This window comes from Calidris pugnax, unplaced genomic scaffold (assembly GCF_001431845.1).
Source record: "Calidris pugnax isolate Ruff unplaced genomic scaffold, ASM143184v1 scaffold188, whole genome shotgun sequence".
Classification (NCBI taxonomy): Eukaryota; Metazoa; Chordata; class Aves; order Charadriiformes; family Scolopacidae; genus Calidris; species Calidris pugnax.
The window spans coordinates 5,037,523-5,063,200 of NW_015091257.1; the positions used below are offsets into that span (position 1 = coordinate 5,037,523).

Consider the following 25,678-nt stretch of genomic DNA (forward strand, 5'->3'; position numbering starts at 1 on the left):
GTACCAGAAAAGACTATAAAACATGCTGTGGCATTACATGTCTCCTGCAAGCCTTTAAATAGGCTAAGAAGAGTTTCAAAGTGCACGTAAGCATGTTAATTTCCATTCAGATTGGGAAAATGTGGCAGAGATATCATGCGTCACCATTTGAACACATTTTATTTGAAATCGATTTTAAAGTTTAGGCCTTAAAATAAAACATATTAGTCCATGCCTTGCATACAAAAAAATAACAGGAAGAGCAAGCTGCTCCAGAGTCATGGGCAATATTTCCTGGCCTTTTCACACAGATTATTGCTCTCAGCATCAGTGTACCTACACTCCTTTCCTCTGTTTCCACAGAATGGGGTTTTTACCTGTACAAATGGGGTTTTTTTTACACTGCTCCAAAGCTCTTCTAAAATACCTATTTCCTAGGACTGCATTATGGTCAAATTATTGCTGTTCTTACCACTATCTGTGACAAAGTGTCTTATTATGTGCAGTAGATGAATAGTGACACAATTCCTTGAAGATTCTGCAGTCCAGGAATCTGTGTATGTTAGAGTATTTGTATTCAGGGCTGGAGAAGCAGACATGGTTTCATGTGGTTTTGGCTGCTAAAATTTCATATACTCACAGAGTTACAAGGTGGCTGAGGCTGGAAGCCAGCTCTGGAGACTGTCCAGTCCCAGTCCTTGCTCAAGCAGGGCCACCTGCAGCTGGCTGACTGTGTTCAGGTGGCTTTTGAATATGTCTCAGAATGGAGACTCTGCAAACTTTCTGGGAAATCTGTGCTAACACCCAACAGCCTTCATGCTAAAAAAGAAAAAGTGTTTTCATATTTTTTAATGGGATTTCTTGCATTTCAGTTTGTGCCCATTGCCTCTGGTCCTGTCACTGAGCTTAGCTCATAACCCATTTAAGAACTGAGAGTCTTGACTCTTTGCCATTGAAAAATGGCCCTGAAAACACAAGTTAAGCATTGATGTACTAATGTTGGCTCTTCACAGGTGCAGAGGTCCCTCTCTGGACGTGCTCCCTCTGGAGCCTTGCTGTACTGCTGCAAAGATGGAGATGACAAGGAAGGACCAGCACTGCCCACACGCTCAGGTAGGTCACAGTCTGTTGGTTCATGTGCAGCTCACACCTGGAAGGTTACACACACAGCCCGTAAGCGCTTTAAATATAAGCTCTGCTTTTCCCATGTTTACTTCAGGCTGCAAGTTCTCCTGGTAGCTGGATCCCTAGCACAGAGGCCAATGGCATTTGCACAGAAAATATTCTACTTGTTAAAAGCAAATTAACTTTGAGAGCGCTACAGAAGCTAGGACTATATAAAGTAGATTTTGGAAGAGAGATATGAAAGCACACAAGACAGAAAACAAATTGCCCTTTTCTTGGCTTTGTCTTTCAGGATTCGTTGGCAATTTTCTTGAGAACAGACAAGGAAATAGCTGGAAATAGCTCATGCAACCCGCACGCGACTACTGCTCGAGCCGGAAAAAATAATGCCCTACTGTGGGAAGTGTCAAACCCAGGAGCACCTCTATCTGGCCACTGCTTCACATCACGGCTCTACAGGTACAAAAAAGGGGATCAAAATCCTGTAAAAGGGTGAAATGGGAGCTTTTTCAGGCTTTGCAGATGCAATTTCATTTTGAAATTCCCTTTCTCCAGTTTGCCTTCAGTAGGGCAGCACAATCAGCAAAATCCTAACCTTGGAGCTCCGGTCCCATTAGTCACACAAAGCTTCAGTGATTTACAGTCAGAAAATCATTTCAAGACATCTGAAAGGACTTTGTTATTCTGCCTACAGCTACACCTGTGCACTTCTTTGTCTCTAAGTTTCAATTAGAAATAATTTAAATAAGAGAAAATCATGTTTCCTAGTGGCAGAGCCTGTTAATGAAATATGTTTCACATTTCCAATGGAAATGGGAATTTAGGAAACTAACAGGCAGATCTTGTGCCTGCATTATGAATACATTTTATATTTGAAAGACACTATCTCCACCTCACTATCCAGATCTGCAGCTCATCTGTATCTCTGTGAACCATATTTGTATTGCTCTTACTGTCTGAAATACCACCCTGTTAACATGACAACTCAATTTCTAAGGTGTCTTAAGAAACACACAAAATAGGGGATTCTCTATTGTTTTAAATGCCTGTAAGCACTGAGGGGAAAAATCTTGTAGCATATTGCACTGACAGTCAAAAGGAGAGCAAAAAAGAAGAGCAACAGGCTTAATGAATTGAACCATGTTTTTGCATCAAAGTATTATGTAAAACAAATAAAAAGGCAGGACAATTGATTTGCAAATTATTCACCTAAATGACTTTATCAGAGAGCTTTGGAGATACCCTTCTGTGGATTAAAATCTTTCCTGCTAAATACAGAGCAAAAAGTCACCAATTTTACTGCATAAGGAACATAAGTGTTATGAGTACAGAGAAACTGTATTTGCCCCAGCATTACTTTCTTGGACTCCAGAAAGGGGTTTTTCATCCCTTGTGCATGTGGTAGATCCAGTCCTTACAGCCTTAGATTAATATATCCAATATTTTTCAAGCTTCAAATATTTTCATATGACTTAAATATACTTGATACCACCATAGATATGGCTACAGATAGAAAAGAAATCTTAATGTTTAAGCAAGGTTCTTATACCCGTCATCACGTGACAAAGCAGAAGACCTGCAGTTCCACACAGCGTCCTGCAAAGTGGCGCAGTGTCAGATCGAGACTTCTTTGCTCCTTGCTTATGCCACCACCCTGTTTTTCAAGATGTCTTCATGAGCCTGGCGTTCAGTTGTTCAACTCTAATGGAGGGCAGTGCTTGACCTGCCAAAGCTAAGTACTGGAGATAATGCACCAGCATGAAAAAAAGAAAATGCGTAGATAGGAACTGCACTTTTATTGCTAGGAAACTTTTTAAACCAATCCTACAGGTCTTTCAGCATCAACAGTGGTAGAGAAAAGATATGCCAATGGCAGGATGTGGTAGAAGGGACAAAGTAGCCACGTCAGGTCTTGCCACAAGCTCAGGATGTTACACTTTTACACCTTGAACCTACAACATGAAAAGCAAATCTGGCAATAGCAAGTATAAACTCATACAAGCTTATGCACACTTACAAACAATACATCTCAACCACAAATATTTTCCACTATTTTTGACCAGCTGAACGATCACTTCCATAACATCTTTGACATACCATATCAAAGAGGAAGTCACAGGTGACATTTTTGTACATTTTAGCAATGCATTGCTTTGTGCTGAACTGGTTTACACAACTCTGGCCCATGTGCTGGGAATACCACCATTGACTCTTGGGCAGAAACAAATCTAAAAGTTTGGGATTTTGGGAAATCTCAGCAGCTGCCTTTCTCTAGCCTGCAGGGAAAACCAACAACAAACAGTCTGGTACAAAGCAGAAAAACATGGACCGTTTTGTTAAAACTGATGCCTGACGTACAGCAAGTGTCAGTACAGTAACCACACATGAGTTATTCTGCAATTATGCTTGGTACCTATCTGCTAGATTACCTTCTTCTATTTGATTTCAGATCTCTAATAACAAGGAAAATCTCCTTGCTAGTTAGCGGGTTACACTGCAAAAGGGAGCAACAAGAGACCTTGTCATCTTGCTTCCTGGCTGAGCCTTTTGTAGCACAAACATCCCAAGAGAAAGCTCTGGGAAAAAGCCAGGCTTGTTGAATGCATGTGAATCGCAGTGTTTTAAAGGTGGTATCATTCCTCCTACTGCTTGGCCCACACTGTCTTGATGTGGGTCAGACTGTAAACGACACGATTTGGTTAGCACCGTGCTAACCTCTGCATTTCTCTGACTCCGAGGGAGAAGGTCTCTTCTTCCTTTCTCACCTGGCTTCAAATGGAAGTCTCATGAATGCTGTGGATTTAGTGCGTAGTTTTATAATTGTGGTTTTATTTGAATTGCCACAAAAATGTTGGGTGAGATTAAACACAGGCTTCTCCTTTTGAAGAGGTCTGTGCTTAATATGACTTTTACACCCTGTTTTCTCACTAACTTTTAATTTTTTTTCTCCTTTGAGTCTACTTGCAGCTCCAGCTCCTACACTGCAGTTGTGAGAGCCTTTCCTTGGTACTCTGCTAAGTGATATTTATGCATAAACTTTTGCTAATTGCTGATTCCATTGGCATTCATGAACCTATGATGGAATGAATGAAGCTTTCATTCATGTTTATATATTAGTTTCCAACATTTGTATGTTTGTAATCATCAGGCTAAAACCAGCTTTCATTTGCAGAGATGTAAACTGAGGGTAACTGAGTCAGGAGATAGACTCCATTATGTATGTGGAAAGATTTTTTTTTAGTATCATCACTGAGAGGTGAGTTTATCACAGAAACTTCCCAATTCCCTAACTCATTGTAGTTTGTTCAGGACTGGTAACTACGGTTATGGCTACATTAACAAGTGGTTCGGGTCAACAAAAGTCAATCTCTAGAGCTCAGTTTGTGCTGCTGCCCACCTGACCTAGGCACTTCTACAAGTCACCAGGACTCTCCAGTTCAGATAAACTCTAAGTTTGCTCCCGTGCACTAATGCTCTGTTACTGCTACCTCCCAAGCTAGTTCTGCCCAAAGAGAGTCCATGTGAGGACCTGCGATGCCCCTCCTGATGCGAACCCATGCTCAGCAAGTGGGCAACAGTTGGAGTGTTGCCTGCAAAGCGCCCTCCTGATCTAACTAATGAACACACTAACACAGACACACCCTATGCCTAAATTACAGAGACTTGCACAATTAGAATATCTCTGTGGTAATCCCTAGCCATCAACAATTTTCCCAGCCATATAATTGCTACTATTAACAACACAAGTTCCCAATTTAACAAATGGAAGCGAGATAAATGCCCACATCATTCTGGCTTCTCCCAGCTTTATGATTCAGAGCGTAGCAATCTGTTGCCCTTGGTCTTTTGGAAATAGTGCCCATGTGATAATTTTAATGACAATGCAGCACTTCTTCTGTTCTTTTCTGGATATCTGAGGGCTTTGATTGCTTTATCATGGAGGAGGATCTGATGGTCAAGTGAATTCAGTCTACCATGCCCCAAGGACCTTATTCTCCTCCACTCAGCTGCCCATGTCCTTCCTTGCTCTTTACGCTTCGCAATAGGTAACTCAGCACAGAGACCCAAAACCAAGGAAGACACCTAAACAGTCTGGAATCAGCAGGGAGAGGAACCAAGGAGGTTTCTGGTGTAGCACCACAGGAGAGGATGGGTGGTAGGAAGAGGTGATGTGAAACATTGCTTAGACCTTTTGTGTCCTTTAGCAGTGCTGCCTTGTAGGGGAACAGCCACAACAGCTTTCCTCTCCAACACCCTACCACCTTTTGGCACTGGCTCTGGTTTGAATGCCTCCAGCATGGGAAAACAGGCTTCCTGCCTCCCTGTATTCAGAAGTTTTGTCAGTCTTTTCTTCATGTCTTGCCATGCTGCTGCAAAAAAACCATCACCTGGTGCATAGACTTTTTATTATTATCCTTTATCCTTCTCTGTTAAAACGTTATTGCTCATCAGCTGCTTCCTAGGAATAACTTATGTACATGCTTTGAATCTCACTTTTCCCTGAAGTGTAGATTATGTCAAAACTACTTACCCTTAGATGGCAGACAGAGCCCCAGACAGACAGTGGGCCAAGACTTAGAAAGATGATAGTACATTAAAAACACTCTAATTACATGCACTCAACAGGCCTGGCCTTTTCCCAGAGCTGTCTCTGGGGTTGTTTGTGCTATGGCTTAGGCAGGCAACAAGGAGAGGACAAGATCTCTTGCTTCCTTTTGCTGTCTAACCTGCTGACAAGCAAGGAGATTTTCCTTCTTATTAGAGATCTGAAATCTGGATAGCAAACTGATGGCACCCACTCATATAGTTTGTCCACCATAAAAGAAGAACAACTATATTGTCCCAATCCTTGATCATGCTGGCCACTGAGCAATACTGTTTTGAGTAGTTCTCCTTCAAGAGTCCAATATTTTAGATAAGAACAATTTCTGTAAGCAGTTTTTTCATATGGGATGTGAAAAATGTTCAAAAAAAGGAGGGGGGGCAGGAAGGTCAAGATAACTGATAATGCGTTCATGCAGTGAATAAACAGATATTGAAATGTAGCTTTTGAAAAGGTGATATATTCACAAAGCCTAGCTTTGGTTACAGTATCTGCACACACATCCCATTACAAAGTGCAAATTCAACATGGAACTGCTACTCAGACTTGCACAGGTCCGTTGTACAGGATAATGCGCTTGTAAATACAAATACCCCTCAACTGGTGAGAAATTCTGAAAAGGTAATACTCTTCTAGTTTTTTTTAGACCAAATATATCAGGACTTGAGATTAATAAAGCCTCAGTCATTGTAATTACAATAAGGAAGCTTGCACAGGTCCGTTGTACAGGATAATGTGCTTGCAAATACAAATACCCCTCAATTGGTGAGAAATTCTGAAAAGGCAATACTCTTCCAGTGTTTTTTTAGACCAAATCTATCAGGACTTGAGATTAATGAAGCCTCAGTCATTGTAATTACAATAAGGAACAACTTCAGTCAATTTTAGATACACTTTGGGCTTCATCAAACTGCCACCTGTATCTTGACAAAGCCTATAACTGAAGGTTAGAGTTTACTTCATTCAGAAAAATCAAGAAAGACTGGGGTGCAAGAAAAGCCTGTGATCACACAGATGTGTGAAAATAAGACAAACCCTGGTTTATTCAGATTCACGCAGGTCACGTGATGTAATTAATTCCAAATACTTTTGGTCTCTGTACAGAAACTTCCAGCAAAAGGTTGAAACGATGTTATAATTACCTTTTTCCTTTCATGATCCTTCTGACTATGCCTTAATTTATGATGCTTTTAACTAGCATACATGTATCCTGAGGCTATGATGGGTGCACATTTATTTAAGTCAAAAGATAAATCTTAATGAAAGGTTTTTTTAACACAATAATTAACGCATTTTGATCATCATAACAGTAATTATTAGAGGCACAAAACCAGAATGAGATCTCAGAAGAAGCCATGAAGATCCTAAATAGAGGGTGGAGTAGCAGCACTGCCCTATTATTTTGCCAAGAAATGATACATCAAAGTGGCAGCAGTGAATCATCATACACTACTAGGAACTACACCCAGTGAATCCAAGAGATGGAAATACTAGATGCACTAACCTCCATCACAAACTGCAAATTATAATAACACAGCAGATAGTGAGCAATGTGCCTCTTCTCATAGTTATCAAACTATGCTCTCCTTATGCCTCCCTCAAAACAATCGCTCATCAGATTAAGAGAAAAAAACAGAACAACCACAAAAACATCAGAATTTTGGCTTGATATTTTCGTCCATTTATTTGTAAGAGAGAAGTTTTATTTTGTGAAGGGTTATAACTCTCCTCATGTGTCAAATAACACAGTTGGAGAGCCCTGTTCTTTTAGAAACTTCTTACACCCCAAAAATAACTTTTTAAATGGGATTATACACCATGATGGAAGGCAAAGCCAGCAAAGGAAAAAAGCACACCCACTCTTGCTTGCTGTCGTCCTCCCCTTAGCAGAAATGACTAGTATTCTGATTTTCTGCCCAGCTATTTAATCATTGTGCCCATACACAGGCACAGGCAGACTGTAACTTGCAGGCAGCACTTTTGCAATGACTACACTAAAGAAGTCAAACAAAACTGAAAACATTTTTTTAAAATACCCTACTCATTTTACCTTTGTGTCAGATTTACTTAAAAAACTAGTTACTCCAAACTAAAAAAAAAGTTTAACAATACACAAGAAGACCTCATATAAAAGAAGACACCAGAAAAAAGAGAGCAATAAAGCGTTCCTTAAAGAAAATTATATACTATGGTACCTTTTCCAGTCAAAGTTTCTTCTTGTATTTTCCTCACTGCTTCTTGGCCCTCATTCTCACTGTTTCCAGCTGTTACAATACAGAAAATGGAAAATTAGTGATGCAATTAACTTAAGGACAGTGAATATAAGCATGCCTCTATGAATGGCTAACCGAAGTGTAAAACCAATATGAAGTTTTAAGTGAAAAGGAGTGAAACGTTGCTGTCAGACAGCAGAAGTTTTTGAGGAGGGCTGTACAAATGCACTGCTGTTACATGAGTTCAGCCATTTCTCTCATTTATTCGTACAAGGTGTGACCATCTGCTGGCTGGACCAGCTGAACTGAGATGAGAATCTGTGAGCCAAGTGAATTTTATCCCATCCGGAGTCCACAAATTTTCACTATAGTTTAGAGTGGACCTGCCCTCGCTCTTTTTCCAAAATGAAGAATTTCACAGTTGGAGGAAAGGCTCCACTACTCTGGCCTGAATGCTCACAAAAAGTTTTACCTGTGCTAACAGAAAATGTGATAAAACATCGAATAAATGTGTTTTGTGCCATTCAGCTTAAGTAGACAGTTAATAATTGTCTGAGATTTGTTTGGCAATTGTTTTATAGTAACTTATATTAAAGGAAAAAACATAACCACAAGCAAAATATTGTGCTTGGTAGTAAAAGTTATTTTTTTAATGAAGTTTAACATTCCATTTATCCATCCACAAACATTTTCCATAGCATGATGCATCAAAATACCTATTTTTTCATTATCTAAATTGGATATAAATACTTGTATTTCTTATGAATTTAATGAAGTTGCCTTCTCCGTTTCCTGATTATATAAATCTTTGCCTTGCTTTCTATACTGGCTTTATTTTGTGCCATTGCACAAGTGTCCTCTCCTCTCATTCACTTGTTAGCTATGCAGCAGAAATTTCAGGTTTTCCCCTTTTGTTCTCACTTTTTTTTTTTTTTTTCTTACTAACAGTGAATAACCTTTATCAAAGATAAGGAAATAATCACAACATCACAGAATAAATTGAGCTTGGGAGGGACCCCAGGAGGTCATCTGGTTCAACCTCCTCCTCACATTAGTTGATATGTGCTCCTATTTATTTTAAGTCGTTAGAATATGCTTTATCCAGTGTTAAACTGATTAATTTAATCTCACAGATAATGTGTTCAAAAAGTGCAAATAAGTCCTCTGAGATAGATCATGTGTCATCCATCGGTTGCACTGGCTGAAGGCTCAGAGCACTGAAGGGAGATTTTTGGGACAGCGTGATGACTTTGAGGAGGTAGGTTAATGCATTCATTTGAGGATGGAGATTTTGCTGTGCTTCTGCAGTAAAAAAAGATGATTTGTAATACATGTTTGTTTCCATGATATGCAAGAGGACTCAATATTTACATAAACGTAGCCAAAATAAAAACATTTAGCATTCCAGATACTGTAGAGAAAATTATTCTCACATAAAACTTAGAGTCATATTGGTACAGATCTGTTCTCTATAAATTCCATTAACTCTGGAATTATATTGCTCAGCCTAAGAAAGAAAGAAAAGGGAAAAAAAAAAAAACCACACAACAAAAAAACCAAAGCAGATATTTGCAGTATTTTCTTCTTGTTGTGTTTTTTTTTTTTTTTTCTCCTTTAAAACTATACATCCTTGTACTGAACACAAACATTCAGCTTGATGCTAATTTCCAGATATAGATGCAGCATCAACAAACAAACTCTCCAGTGAAACTGCCCTTTCTGGGGAAATCTGTGCACAGGAGTTATGGGCAAGGGATCAGTTTTCCTCACTGTTTCACCTCAAGCGATGTACTAGAGTAAGATTTCAAACTCAGTGTGTTATTAGAACAGACAGAGTTAGGCTAGAAACAAAAATACTTTGGTGCCAATTGTGTGAAGGTCTTATTTGATTCCTCTTTCATTCAGCACTCTTCATGCAGAGAACAGGCTTATTAAAGCCTCCAGTGTCTTGATTTAACTCTCAGTATGTTCACTTAATTTGTTCTTTTAAAAGTGCTTGTGTTCACAACAAATTTTAATTTGCTTTATTTTGCTGTTATATAAATGGTTATTCATTAAAGCTCAGTGCCTTCCAAATGAGCTCATTTTATTCATATTTGCATATTTTTCACTCTAGACCACTGGGAAAAAATAATTATTTTGCTAAGCAGTCACTTCAAATGTCTGTTTCCAGCTTGATTCAACAGAGAGTTTGAAAAGCAGACTCTGGAGCCTGGAGTATCACAAAATTGAAATAACCTCAGTGAAAGCTGCTACTGTAATAGAGGCTTTTGAAACACTTCTTTCAAATAAAATCCTGGAAGAAAGAATAAAGACACTGAACAAATGACCAAAATCCTTAAAAAAAGTCCAAAGACAGAAATATCAGAAAGATACCATATGACTGGGGGAGTAATCTAGGCTTCTGAGTTAGCTTAAGGAGATCAGCATCCCCTCACTGAGGATGGGTGGGAGAGGAAAGGGACTCCGCGTTGTTGTACTGCTTCTCTCTTAGTAGGTCCTTCTGGGATCCTCCAAGCAAAGGAAGTGGTAGGCATGAAAAAGAACAACCTCCTTTTAAGTGCCACATTAATTATTCAAAATTCACAAAATACTTTTTAAGTCACCAAGCTGACATGATCGGCTTCAGGTTGGAAAAAATCATAACTCGTTTCTATCTTCTTGATGAAGATGGGTCACTGAAGAGCACAACCTTCAGGCACACTGAACAGGAGTACAGCGCCCTAAACTAAAGAGAGAGACAGTCTACTATACAAGGCTCAAATTCTTGCCACCATCAGCTGGTTTAGATCCTCAGTAGTGTATTTGTAGTGACTCTTCTAAAAACTTCATGATATACAGTAAAATCCTCCAGCTGGACTTTTTGCCAATGATTCACCAAAATTTTTAATATGTTCGAAATGCCAGGATTTATCCATGTCAGAATTTATCCACTTTAAGCACTATAGCATCTGTAACATAAGATCTGCCTACTCTGGATTCTAGGTCTGGAGGCAAGGATAAGAAAGAGAAGACGGTGTTTTTTATGCAGCGAGGGAATCTGAACAAAAGCCTTGAGAAAAAGGGATTCAATGTCTTGAGAGCTTAGATCATCAAAGTACCCAAAACCGTAATAATCTTGCTTTTCATGCTAATTTAAAGTGTCTATTGGGAACTCAAAATAGATATAGTTGTCTCAAGAACTGTTTATGCAAGCTGTTCAGTGCCTTATCTGATGTTTTTTCTTCTACTAAGTCCCCACAGAATAAGGAAAAATTCAGGTGAGACTGATTCAAGAACACTGCTGACTCCAATCAACTCTGAAAATAAAAATAATAACATGAAAAAAAATTCAAGTCTGAATGGATGCACCTGTACAAATAAGATGTCATTTTAATGGCATGCAAAATTCTAATTCTCGGTAAAATACCAAAACTCATGTTGAAAAAAAAGAAGGAAACTAGATTTAAATACAACTTCTAGTAAAAAAAAAATTTACTCTCCTCCTCAACATTCATCTACATAAACACTACAAGTCAAAGCATGCTGATCTAAAGCCATCACAGAAGTACATAGAAAAATTCTTATCAGCAGCAATAGGCTTTCGATCTTACCCTAAAGGCCAGCCTCTGCCATCTTCATCACCTCAGTAGGTCCTACCTCTGAAAATTATTTCAGGGATTTCAATAGAATTATCCCAGAGGATTGCTCAGGCTGAATAAGAACCTCCTGAGCCTGAAATCGGACCAGGACCTGACAATGAGGATGGCAAAAATACAGTCCATAGAAACTCAGCTTGGGAAACATTTACTTTATCACTAGGTAAGGGGTCCTGATGCCTCTATATGCAATCTTTATACAATATTTTTAATTTCTTTGAATGTGATAAACTCTCCAAAAGAAGAAGTGTTTCTTAGGTTCATAATTTATGTACAAAACCGATGCTGATAAAGAACGATGCTGAAAAGAAATGTTATTTTCCAATTTGTGTTTTGCAAAACTAGGAATTTGTAATCTTGATGTTTCAAGGGAACATACTGCAGGGCATTATAAAGAAATTTAAAACAGTCTATGAACACCAATACTGCCTGTAAAGCTTAAGGTTGCCTGGAGAGAATAAACACAGAAATCCAAAAAGCCCTTGGTTACTAAAATTAGCTGGGGGAGAACTTCTCGACTTTCAGCAAGATAACACAAAATTAATTACAAATAAAAAAAAATTGAGATTAACAAACACCAAGAAGATGCAAACCACCAAGGATGCAGTAGTTCAGAGAAGTACCCAACCCCTCCAGCCTGGAGACCAAGAGCCACCCTGTGTGTTAAATGTATTACCAGGAGAAGCTTGTGGTGTGGTAATAAATTCTGTATAAATGTTTACCATCTGATTAAGGAGTTGCAGAGGGTGATGGTTAGGTATCTTTGTGCAACAGAATATAAGAAAGATTCCAACTGCAAATTTGAATTAAGGTGCCTCCTCAGGGTAGCATAATCCTCATTATGGTTGAAGGGGAACTGATTTCATTGGAGCACTGGCCTGAAGACCGGGCTTGCAAGGGCACCCAAAGCCTCAAGAGAAAAACAAAGTCTGCCAACGGTATCTTGGACTGCATCAAAAGAAGCGTGGCCAGCAGGTCAAGGGAGGTGATACTGCCCCTCCTGCTGCCCTCTCATGAGACCCTACCTGGAGTACTGTGTCTAGCTCTGGAGCTGCCAACATAAGAAGGACACACATAAGAAGGACCTGTTGGAGTGGGTCCAGGGGAGGGCCACAAAGATGATCAGAGGGCTGGAGTACCTCTCCTATGAAAACAGACTGAGAGAGCTGGGGTTGTTCAGTCTGGAGAAGCGAAGGCTCCGGGGAGAACTTATAGCAGCCTTCCAGTACCTAAAGGTGGCCTACAGGAGAGATGGGGAGGACTCTTTACCAGGGAGTGTAGTGATATGACAAGGTTTCAGTTTTAAACTGAAAGAGGGTAGATTTAGGTTAGCTATTAGGAAATTCTTTCCTGTGAGGGTGGTGAGGCACTGGAACAGGTTCCCAGAGAAGTTGTGGATGCCCCATTCATGGAAGTGTTCAAGGCCAGGCTGGATGGGGCTTTAAGCAACCTGGCCTAGTGGGATGTGTCCCTCCCCATGGCAGGGGGGTTGGAACTTGATGATCTTTAAAGTCCCTTCCAACTCTAACCATTCAATGATGATTCTATCAGTTGGCATTATGATGATTATGATTTTGCGAGTTTGCATGGCACTGCTCAACAAATAACGTGTGCCTAAGAGAGAGGAACAACTGCCCCTAAAAAGCTCTGAGGATGAAAAATTAGAATTCAGTACAAAATGAGTGTTTTTCCAAAGAAATTTATAACATCTTCAATTAAAAAAATCTTTTTCTAGGAAAAAGGACTACATATCTGGGGTCTTGCCCATAAGTCATGAATTTGTTAATCAACAAAGCCAGGTATAAGGATGTGACCTGGTATAAAAAACCTGAAAAAGTGATACAAAGCTTCCTTATGTCTACAGGTAGCACATATCCTTTGTCATTCAGTTCATCACACAGCAATCACAATTAAATACATGCCTTTTTGACATGAAAGGAAAAAATATCATTGGAAGTGTTCCTTTGAGAAAAGAAGCAAAACTGAGTAAGAAGGAAGATGTCGGTTTGCAGAGAGAAAAGAAATCATGATTCTTGCCCTAGGTTTCAGCAATCCAGCTGTTCCAACCAGAAGTTAATGACCCTGTTTATCAAACCAAAGACACATCCAGACAAGTCCCCAGTTTCCAGCAATAACCTATGGCAGGTCCTTAAGAAAAAAGTATAAGTGACAGCATTAAGTGTGGGAGGGATGCTTCCGATACACCTCCCAATAGCAAGTAGTTTCAGAGATTTCCTGAATGAAAAGTCACACATAGCCTCTCAATGAACTGACCTCAAATACTTCCTCTAATTGCACCTTCAATTCATTCAAGCACCTGGACACCAAAGGGTTCCGGGACAAGCTCTGTGATTTAGCGACACATTTATTAAAAATTTTGTGCTTCAGTGGTGGAGTTTTTTATTTATTTTTTGAGATGTTCTCTGCTTTGTGTACAATAAGACAGACAATAATCACTACTCATTAACTTTCTCTATACCACTCATAATTGCATGACATCATACCTCTGTCATCTGTTTGCAAGCAGAAAAACCTTTGCTCATTAGCACAGAGTCAGTCCATCCTCCTCACCATCCCTCTCTCTTTTTTCCAGTTTTACCAGTCTCATTTTGAGTATTCACAACAGGATGAACCAATGATTTTTAAAAAGGAAGAGGAACGTTTCCTGTCCTGTTTTCATCTTCTTTCCTTCTAAGTAATATGATTTTATTTACTTTTTACTGGCACTGAATATTGAAGATGTTCTGCAGAGAGATTTCAACAGTAAATCACAATATTTAATTTTTTTTTTGAGTTGTAGTAGTTAATTTAGATCCTATTGTTGTAAATTTATAGGTGTGGGAGTTTTCCTCATATGCAGTATTTGCATTTACTGGTATGCAGTATTTATCCATCTTTTCAATATTGTGAGTTTCTTCCCTGTTTTTCACGGTAGTTAAGATTTCACAGGATCACAGGATGGAATGCACCTCTGGAGACCATCCAGTCCCACCCTCTGCTACAACTGGTTGCCCAGGACCATGTCTGGTCAGGTTTTGAGTATCTCCAAGGATGGAGACACTGCAACTTCTCCGGGAAGCCTGTTTGAACACCCTCAATGTGAAAATGTGTTTTCTAACACTTAAATGGAATTTCCTGCTTTTTGGTTTGTGCCCATTGCCTCTTGTCCTGTCACAGGCATCACTGAGCAGACCCTGGCTCCATCTTCTTTCCTGTCCCCTCACCAGGCTGAACAGTCCCGGCTCTCTCAGCCTTTCCTTGTATTTCAGATGCTCAAATCCCTTAATTATCTATAGTCAAATTATTTTGACTATTCTAAACAATTTGTGCAAAATGCATCATGTCACTGTTCACCCTTTTTTCTGTATCTGTCTTTTACAAATGTACTGAGCATATGCCTATGAGATCAGGAGTCCCTTTGCTCCATCCCAAAGCTGACAATTAATTCCTAAATGTTGTTTTCTGTCTCCTAATCAGTTACTAATATCTACAAGAGATCTTTCTCTTATCTCAAGACAAGCTAGCCACTTTAAAATCTTTTGACATGAACCTTGCCAAAAGCTTTTGAAAATCAAGAATAAATTAATTTGCATGGTTGTTTAATTTTTCAAAGCATTTAATACGTGCTTAATGAATAAATTAAAATAAACGTCAAGAAAAACTGCACTAACTCTTCCAAAATTTATCATCACATATTTAACTCTGTATTTTTTACAATACTTAACATTTTTTTCAATATAAAAATCACTTACTGGACTACACAAAACAACCTTCCTGAGGAATTGAAAGCTATTGAGCCCTGAGTTTTCATAGAACGGTCTATGAAGCCCTAAGATCTTCCCCCAAAGTGATGATGGTCAACTCCGAACCCATCATTCTGTTTTCTGGACTTAAGATTTTTTTCCTCATGTCTCTCTTTTTCCCCATGTCCATCACTCCATATTGTTCTACACCAAAATGCACATCCTTGCTAACACTCAGCTTCTTATGGTCTTCCTGCAATTCTTCACACACGTCCCTGGTCTTTATTACCCTGAATAATCTAATACAATTTGAAAGACTTGTGATGACACATATAACTCCTCCTCTAAAATGATACATTGAAAGCATGCTTGTTGACCTCCAGTGACATCCCCTCTACTAAACAAATAAACATTTATGTCTATGTTCTGTCATTACACAGAATGTGATTGTATGAATGTAATGACATTTGTACTTATCCTTTGAGCTGTGTAGCATCCTTAAAAGCCTTAAGGAATTTTGCTTTAATATTTCTAGAAATCCAAACAAACCATATCAACCAAAATCTCTTTCATCCACATGATGGTTGAGCTCAGTTAATGATAGTATTTGACTATGCAATACACCTTCACAGTTGATTGAGTTTTATTTCTACTTGAGCTTACTGCCCCAAAAGAGAATTCTTGTGCTCTAAGCATCTTTTCAGATGTTGGACACTATTTTAGTCATAGTTTCAAATGTCCCAAGGAATAATGTAATGAGTTTGTTCATAAATAAGTAGTCTTAAACCACTGCGAATTATTAAAAAAATCATAAAATTTTACAGATTAGATGTTCAAAATTAATAAACATAAACAAACACATTTTTTAAAAAATGAAAAAGTATTTTTAAAGCTAGGGCAGTGACAGCCTTCAAACATAAATTAAAGACTGACGTTTTCGACAAAACTACCAATTTGGAAGGCTGTGTGTGGCTGTGTGCACACACATAGTGTAGAAATAACAGACAACACTGTAAGTAGAGTTTCTGATAACCCTGATATGTTAAAAATTGAACTTAATGACATTTACAAGACAGTCTTCATGCATTTTCTTAGAGAAAGGAAACCATCACCCAGTTTTAAAAGACTGGTGACATTTTGACACTTCCTGACTAACTCATTCAAGCCTAACAAAATCTGGCTAAAATTAGGAAGATAAATACTTTTCTAGAAGAAATTATAACTCAAGCATGTAAAACATCTATGTATAGTGAGAAAAGACTATTAAAGTATCCCATATAAATTTTCAGTAATTGAAATTAAATCAAGCCATCTTTGAAAATGAAAAATAGCACCATCCTGATAGGGTTTAATTATCCTTCTAAAGTCACTTTGTAGTATTATAAAATATAAGAATTGTTTGATTTATAGTGCGGAGAGTCCAGCTTGAAAATTGGAAAGTAATGTGAACGAAAGAGATGATAGAAATATCTCTTGCTTGGTCTCCTGCAGGGCTTACAGAGGTCACACAGAAGTGCTGAGTCTGATGATGAAACTACATTTATTGCATGGCTTAAATAAGTCACTTGAATATATGTACATATATATAAATATAATGAGACTGTTTCCTTCAGAATGTGAGTCTGTCTTAGAAAATTGTGACACTGATATACTCAGACACTAAAGATTGATTACTCTGCCCTGAACCTGGTGTTTTATACCAAGCAGCATATATGTAATAATGTCAAGCTGGAAATCTTTTGAGTTTCATTCACCATTATCAGGCAGAATTACCAAAGCTTCTATATTAGATATTACCACACATTTTTTCAGCCTTCTTCTATTAATATACTGAGAAAAAAAAAAAAAAAGAAAAAAAAAAATAAATTAAACAGAAGCTCTATTTTTAGTCTATTTTTGTCAGTTAGGTTGACGGTTGGACAAGATGATCTTTAAGGTCCCTTCCAACCTAGAAGATTCTGTGATTCTGTGATTCTGTAAAAGTCAACAATTTTAACATGCACTAACAGAATCCTCTTAAAATTAAGCCCCAGTGATGAAGGATGGAAGGAATATGAAGAGTTTATGTTTCTAATCGGTCTAAATTTACAAAACTGTGGCCAACACTGTGAACCACAGCTGAACCTACTGGGTTTTATGACTGGGGGTCATAAAAATGACCAAGTTGTCTTGATTTTCAATGTCCTTATTGTTAAGAGCCTATTTATTTGTAGGTGCACATAAACCACCATCTTCAGTAACAGTTAATGGTCAGTAGGCACCAAAAATGGTGTGTTGTTTACCTTCTCTGACTGAAAATGGAACTGCAAGCTTACACATCAAGCAGTAAATTGCATAGGAGGGAACAGGAGCTCCTGGTGTGGCTTGTCTCTGGAGATTCACTGCTGGTAGTAGTTTTCCCTACCAGGGATCTGCTGTCTGTCATGAGATCTTCTCGAAGTAAAGGCCCTGCTCACTGTGAGTAATGCTATCGCACCCTGGCAAAAAGTCTCAACAAAATCTATCAAACAAACCCATAGAAAATTACTTTCATCACTTCAGCATTCACGCCAACCTCTTTCCCAGTGAAAGACTGAGGGCAGGGCAAGCAGGATCTGCAGAGGGAGACCATCACAGGGAGAAAGCAGTCTTGTGCACCAGTGCTGGGACTAGAAAGGAGCTGCAGAAGCACTGTGCAACCGCTTGCTGAAAATGCTCTGAGTGAGCACACTGCCTTTTCACACAGTCCTTATTCATGTTGCACAAGGTAACATGCTTTATACTTATTTGTTTTCCTCATTCCATTGGTAGATTGGATTTAAAAGTAAGTTACTTCAAACATTTACTCTTATAAAATGTCAAATGGAGTCAAAATCACATCCATCACAACTGGTGAATCATCTTCACATCAGACATTCAGGTTTGACTCATTTGACCGCTGCAGGGATATCATTCTTTATTGCTAAATATTCCCATTGCTTACCCCCTGTAATGGGAAAGAAGCATTCAGTGAATGGGCAAGATTGACTGTGACTTACACACGAGTCTCTCTTGCAAGCCCAAATTCACCTAACATCCACGCTTTTTTCACCTAAGTTCACGCCTATATACAAACATAAGGTGAAAACATTTGTAGAGTAGAAAGCTTGACCACACTTTGCAGTCTTATTTGAGGCTTAAATCTTTGTGTGCGTGGCCTTAAGCTGAATGTGCTAACGCATGCCAATGTGCCAGCAGGTATTTTAGGCATACTCTGGGCACTTGGGGCCAACAGTTAGCAACAGGGATGGAAGGTCATTGCATTTAATGTGTTTTTGAGACTGTTTTAAGCTTGCAGCTGGAACAAAGCCTGAGACCACCCATTCTACTGACAGGGCTTCTTTGCTCTGAAGAATTTCACAGGCAAAGAAGATGTCTGTGACTCACCAGGCTCAGTGCTTAGGTCAGAGTTTGCCTGAAAGAACTGAATTAGTTGAAAATCCTACTCATCGAATGCTTCCTATAATTAATTTCATTAATTCACATTTGTAGAGATTCGTAATGCAAATATTAAGGTTGATACACATGAGGAGAAAATGGAAATGTGTGTGCCTGTAAGCACCAGAAGACAGAGCAGAGTGAAGAATTAAAAGAATGCCCCTTACCAAAAATAAAGGCATGTTTCCAGGACACCATTCCTGCATTGCTTATATCAAGGCCACCGCACAGAGGACTTGCCAGCAGATGACCATACAACCTGACACGAGGAGGATAACTTCATGGTTGCGGCTTATCATCTACACCATTACTTCTCCTGTTAGCCCACCCAGAAAACAGGCCATAGACATAGCCCATATACTCCAAACAAGGAAAAATTACTAACTGATGATTCCTAAAGAATAAAAGATCTGCCACAGAGACAGAACAAGGACTCAGTAGCTGCTGTACATTTTTCCACACTGCACATAAGTGACACTCACCAGAGCACCTGAGCACTCACATCTCAGTGTTTGTGAGAACATGGGTGTGAGTGTGAGCGAATGAGATCTATGAGAGGGTGGTTGTGAGTTGAAAACAAATCAGCTTATTTAGAGATTTTGTAATTATATCACATTCCCTTTCCCAAAGATCTCACATCAAATTTTCTTACACAAAATAACCTAAATATTAAATAGTATACATGTAAAAAAAGTAGCAATATTCTATGCTTCCATAACACTATGCAAAGAGAAGAAAATTTGGCCTTTTTGTTTTCCCACTGGATACATTTTCACAGTCCACCTTAAACATGAAAAGAGACTTCTTTAGTGAAATATTAATGCTGGCATCATTAGCTACATCTAGCTACATTAGTTACCTACAGCATCTAGTTACATATAGCAGCATCTGCTTGCATTTTTACAGATGCTTGGTTTTGACACATCTATTAAAACATGTATGAGTAAATGGTAGTCTGCATTACACCTGTACGATTCCAGGGCAATTCCATTAGTGTTACTGACTGCACTAGACTAAAAATATATGGCTACTATGCTCTTGTTTATTGTTTGGTGTGGGTTTTTGTAAGACCTGTATATAAAACCTTAGAGAGAGCACATTCTGTATAAAAGCTAAATAAAATGGCATCACCAACTTGCTAGGTCACGTTCAGTGACCTTATGGTGTAAAAGTTACAGTGTTTTAGGTAAAAATCTGGTGAATGAAAGATGAAGGGAGTAAAACGTTTTCAAACATAAGTATTCATGACATTACATACTGATTTAGTAAATACATTATTATAAATATGTGGTACAGAAAGCTTTAGAAAATAGGAAAAAAGTTGATGTTAGGTAGTGTTCTGGGAAAATATATAAATGTATTAGTATTAGTAAAAAGTCTCACTAATATTGTTTGTAGTAGAGAGAAGAAATTCTGTACTCGGGAAATTTTTTGAGTTCCTACAGAAATTCACCTATCCTAACTTCAGATGTCTAAAAGACATCTCAATCTAACATAGTCACCTTATAAACTTTATTTCAGTGGAGAGAAACCTCCAAAAGGTAACTGTCTCAGGCTGACACAAATTAACCTCTCAGGGAATGTGTTTTCTTGTTTTGCCTACAAAGGACACCTGTAATAACAAACTAAGCAGAAAATGTGCAAATTTTACATAGCTGAATGCTACCAAAACCCTGGCTCCTCCCCGCTCCTTCCTTCCCCTGACATATATTTACTTGTACTGGAAAGAAAATACTCCTTAAAAGACAAAAAATACTTTCTGAAACAAAATATGTATTAAAAAAATAATGACTTTACCTATTATAACGTGCATGCCAAGTCTTGCCAAATGCTTCACAGTTTGGTAACCAATTCCTTTCGTACCTCCAGTCACTATAGCAACCTTTCCATTTTGTGTAGGGAAAACTATATGAAGGAAAAGAAATAACACAAGGTTAGTTCCCAATAGTAACACAATTAAGAAGTTAAGATGTCTTTTTAAAGAGGCGTACACTTGACAGACCATTCAAGCCGGGCCAGTAAACAATCTCAAACACAAACTCTGCATGGAATTAAAAACTAGAGCATCCGCCATTATTTACAGCACTCGTCTGGAGTTGACGACACCAAAGACAAACACCCAGTGTAATCGTGTAGTAATCTGCCTTTTAAAATTTTCACCTTCGGTTTGTTACAGAGCAAGGCGATGGCTGTCACAAGGCAGCTCAGGGGGGGTTTACTCCATGCATATAGGGGAAAAAAAACCCCATCGGCAGCATGATATCTTGCAAACTTCTCAAATGGCGAAGGCCAGGCCCCTACCTATAACATGGGGGAAACGGCAAACAGCTCAGTCAAAGATGACGCAGCTACAGGGCCGGAGCCATCCGACATAACTTAACCTGTGTTCCCAAGCACTCTCCCTGTCGAAAATCACAGGGTCCTGGCCCCCAAAGGAAGTAGGGGGCAACTTTTTGTCTAAAAAAGACCCCTCCGACCCCGTACCATCCCACCCACAAGGCCTCACGCCAGCCCAAGGCACCCCTCCAAGATGGAGGGCGGCCTCCAGCCGAAGGAGAGACAGGGCCTTTTAAGCAAACCGCTTGGAGAAGGCATGAATTAGGTCAAATATCAAATAGGATTTTTTTGAATCTTCCATGTGAAGCACCATGTGGTCTTCAGGCAACTGAGGTGGATTTCTGTTTGCTTTTGAGAAGAAGCTGCTAGGTATTTGTACAGGGAAAATGGCACTGAATATTTCATTTTGCCACCACGGAGTGTCCATAGGCAATGTTATAGATAACAAATGTTAAAAAGATGCCGACTTTAATCTATCAAAGGACTTTCTATTTTGATTTCTAGGTTTTTAGGGGATTACTTTGTTGTACAACACAAGCTCATATTTTACATGGTTATGAAACATAGAACCAGTGCTGATACAAGCTGCTTTCTTCACAGCAGCTTCAAAAAGGACCCAGATTTTACCTTTTCTGAAATACATAGTTCTCTCCAGCACGATTCAACATGAATTTCTGTTCTCTCCAGGTAACAACATGATTCTTTCCATCCACTCAGAGTGAGAATTGTTTGCAAATATTTGAAAGTTAATTCCTATTGCAGTGATATCCATGCATGTAGGTGTCCTAAAACATATAAGTCAAGCTAAATAAAACTTCCGAGAGCTTTCCTAAAGAGCTTCAGTTTAGTTACAAGCAGTCCTGCAATTTCCACCAAAAATATTTCTCTGAACAAAGTCAAAGTAAAATGTCCAGAATTTATTCAATAGTTAAGCCTAAAAATTAAAGCTAGACTTGACACTAAATACCTGGGTATGTTGTCCATTCTGGGTAGTATTCTTTAATAACTTATTACTTTACCAGACTTGGCCTTTTTAGATTATGTTTTCCTGGTCTGTTCTCTGTCAGCGAAGCAGAAAAAAAAAGGGGGGAAAAAAAAAGTTTTTTCAGTTTTTGAAAATGCAGACAGGGAATAAAGATTTTAAAGAGGAAGAAAAATAAATGTTCTTAGTGTGAAACAAGCTGTTGTCACCACCATGTGAGCAGCCCTTGTGTCTCAGCATGACCGGATACGCTTGAAATTTGGCAAGGACATACAATCTCGACTCCTTTCATCCATGGAGTGAAAAATCACTGCCTGAATTATTTGCATCCTTAGAAGGGGGACCAGTATGTGAATCACTGTTCAACGTTTCAGACTACATGAAAACACAAACACATTTGCCTTGTACCAAAGGCGTGGTCAGAGGAGACAGGTCACTTAACCAGGATCGGGGCAATACTCTGCAAGATGTCAGGCAAATCTGAAATAAACAGCTTTTTGAGCTTTTGTTTGCCGAAAAAGTTCAAGACTCTGAAAAATGAACTCTTGCAAAGCAAACACTCCTTCATTCAGTTGAGTCCATACTTCAAGACCCCTTCTGGGGCCTCTCCTGAGGGGTTGAACAGCTTTAAATCCATACAGGGAGCACTGACATTGCCTTGGTGCAAAAGCAGGAAAGGCCATCTTTGGCCACAACAGCTACATGTGTGAATTTCTCATGTGGCAGCTGCATGTGTACTTGTAAAGAAAACGCCATTTAGTAGGCAAAAATGTGAGCCAAAGTCCACTAAGTAATTTTCTTTTAAAGTTTAGTTAATCCATAATTACATGAGTAGTTAATCCATAAACTACACTGAAAATCCTGTTGACACATGATAGAACAAGTTGCACAAATCCCAGGTTTTCTTCCTCCCTAGAGCTCTCCCTCCTCGTTTATCTTTCATCCTGTTTCACCTGTGCGTTTGGGTACAGAATCCAGAGCAAAAAGGAAAATTAAGTCATGTCCATGTCTGTTTATTTCACTATAGCTGAAAAAACATACTCCAACGCCAACATGAGGAATTTCCTCAAGAGAAATTGCTTTCCTTTGGGCCTGAGTACTTTCTGCCTTCCCATGTCTCATCTTGCTTCCTTCCCTGTCATCACATTGGCAACCTCGCATTTGGATTTTGCATGTTGCATACAGGTGCTGTCACTCATTTCCATTACTGCACCACTATGTCTACCTATTGAATAAGAACTAACATTTTAGAGAAAAAGTAATTCACTTAGAAGGAAATTAATGAAATAAAAGGAGAAAAAGAAGTCAGGACTGGGGAAGGAAATAACATGAAGGAAACATGGGAAGTAAGAAGAGCAAAGTGGTAAGAGGTATCACTGCGATGAAATGGTGCCCAACAGAGGACCCCCCACCGCATCCTGTCCATGAGGGCTGCAAAGAAAAGGGCCATTCTTGGTCCCAATTCAAGTCAGGTGCATTACCAACCTGCAATGAAGAGCAACAGATGGACAGATTCCACTGCAGAGATGCATTCAGTGAGATCCTAAATTACAGAGAACTTTAAAACAGGCCTGTTTGGAGCAGCTAGGTCCAAGAAAGCACCCAAGGAGAGAGAAATGAGGGCTGCAGACAGATGGATAAATGGCCAGTATCTGATTTATTTATAGCAGGTACAGTATACAGCTTCCACACAGCATGGTTTGGAATAGACACAACACCACATGACACATCTCAGTATATCAGCTCACTTCAGCCAAAATGGAAAACACAAAGAGAAAAACTGAAACACATCTTGGGGGGCGCGGGGAGAGGGGAACAAAACTGAAAACACCCAAAAAAACCCCCTCAATTAATTCATAGCTTTTATTTTTATTATTCTTAAATTAATTTTAATCTGCAGAAAGGTGTACTGTTTCCATCAAGACAGATACCTTAGTGTAAAATGAATCTCCATGAAAATGAGACACTGCTGGTTCTTACATCAATAAAAGCAGTCAAGATCAAACCCAGACTACATTTGTAAGCCAGTGGCAACTACAGTGAAAGGCAGTCTATCGGTGCCCTGTTCCCATCAGAATTCAACTGCCGGGTAGAGTTTGCGAAACACCCACCTTTTCAGTGTGAAAACACCTCTTCCATGATGAAACCCAACATCAAACTTTCAAAGCAAACCTGGGCTCAGCCTGGTTTTCCAGCAGATGCTGTTTCATTTTGTGCGAGAGGTTGAGCCGAGCGTAGCCGGAGGCTGGGAGCCCCCCGGGCAGGAGGCAGTGGGGACCCACCAGCTTCACCACACAGGGGAGGTTCCCTCTGGCGCTTCTTGCACCTCATTTAAAACATCCCAGCTCTCTCTCTGCCTCTGCTCCTGGTACGTATGTAGATACTGATCTCAGTTGCAGAGGCGTAATGCCAGTGATCTCACCGTGGGACATGAGAACCATACAGCCTTGGTGCTAATGAAATCCCCTGACCAAGCACTAGCTGTTAATTTCCCTTTGTGTTCGGAGAAACCAGCCTGCAGTCCCCCAGTGCTGCTTTATCACGCCAAAGTCGGAGAGAGAGGCTTCTCCCATGCTGCAGGTTCTGCCTGCATCCCAACATATGTGGAAGCCTGAATAAGCCTGTCTATTTCGCAAGTGGATAAGCTAAAGAAGAAATTAAGACAGATTTACTCTGTAATAAATGTCCAGATATGAAGCTATTGAAAAATAATTATTGTCCTTTTAAATACACTTCTCCTTAATCTGAAATAACTTTTATGTACAGAGATGTCCTCACACATAGTGAAGAATTTAAGGCAATTGTGTAATTTTTAAAAATGCTAATTTCCAAGAGACTCTTTAAGAGGGCAAGATGTCTCTGCAACTGCCAAGACTGCAGAGAAATAAAACAAACTGCAGACCTGCATCAGTGACCACTTCCATATCAATGACCAGCAAAATCTCAACTCTGGGGTAGGGATGGGGGTAGTTGAAGCAGCCAAATCAAAACAGAGGCATTAAACTTTCTTCTTTGCAGAAATGTACTATGTGAACATAGACAATGCAAGCCTTAAAAGAAGAGCTCCTCTTAAGAGTTACTTGCTTCAGTACTCTGTAATCTTTACCACACAGCCTGTTTGAGGCCCCCTCAAAAATGGAAAAGTATGAGAAGTTTATTAAAAGCAAACTGCATCAAATTTTAACAAAGTTCCATCTCATACTCCATTAATCCAGCATCTGCATCGTGGAATATTATGAGTCATGTGGACATTAAAATATAATATCTTTATATTAATCTCTTCATTAAGCCCTCTTTTTAAGACATTGGAGGCCAAAGGCATAATTTAGATTGTCTGAATCACTCTACAGTCCTTATCAAGCAAGAAAGACGAGCACTGCTGAAGGCATCTGAAGAGCTGGTCAGAGGGGCCACACGAGAGGCGCCGCACTGGGACCTGCCCGCACCTCCTGAACCAGGCACTCAGCACAGCAACTTCAGTGGCATTTGTGCTGAAAAGGCCCCCGCAGACAAATCCTAACAGTTATTTTTTTCCTTCCTCCTATAACTGAATAATTTACATGCAAATATCATGCCTGAAGGTAACTGGCAGAACCACAGAT

At 39.2% G+C, this 25,678-nt stretch overlaps 1 protein-coding gene across 5 annotated transcripts in view; it reads right to left on the minus strand.

Moving 5' to 3' along the window:
* Positions 1 to 25,678, minus strand: part of DHRSX (dehydrogenase/reductase (SDR family) X-linked) — a 233,957-nt gene that overhangs the window by 123,146 nt on the left and 85,133 nt on the right. For 2 of the 5 annotated variants that reach the window (XM_014960305.1, XM_014960304.1), the window contains exons 2-4: positions 20,555 to 20,662; positions 18,925 to 19,016; positions 7,903 to 7,971 (exon numbers count right to left, since the gene is read on the minus strand). In XM_014960305.1, the coding sequence (XP_014815791.1) occupies positions 7,903 to 7,971; positions 18,925 to 18,955 (100 nt within the window). In that variant the 5' untranslated portion in view covers positions 18,956 to 19,016; positions 20,555 to 20,662. The remainder of the gene's footprint in view (positions 1 to 7,902; positions 7,972 to 18,924; positions 19,017 to 20,554; positions 20,663 to 25,678) is intronic. The other 3 variants (XM_014960308.1, XM_014960306.1, XM_014960307.1) reach the window with 2 other exon arrangements.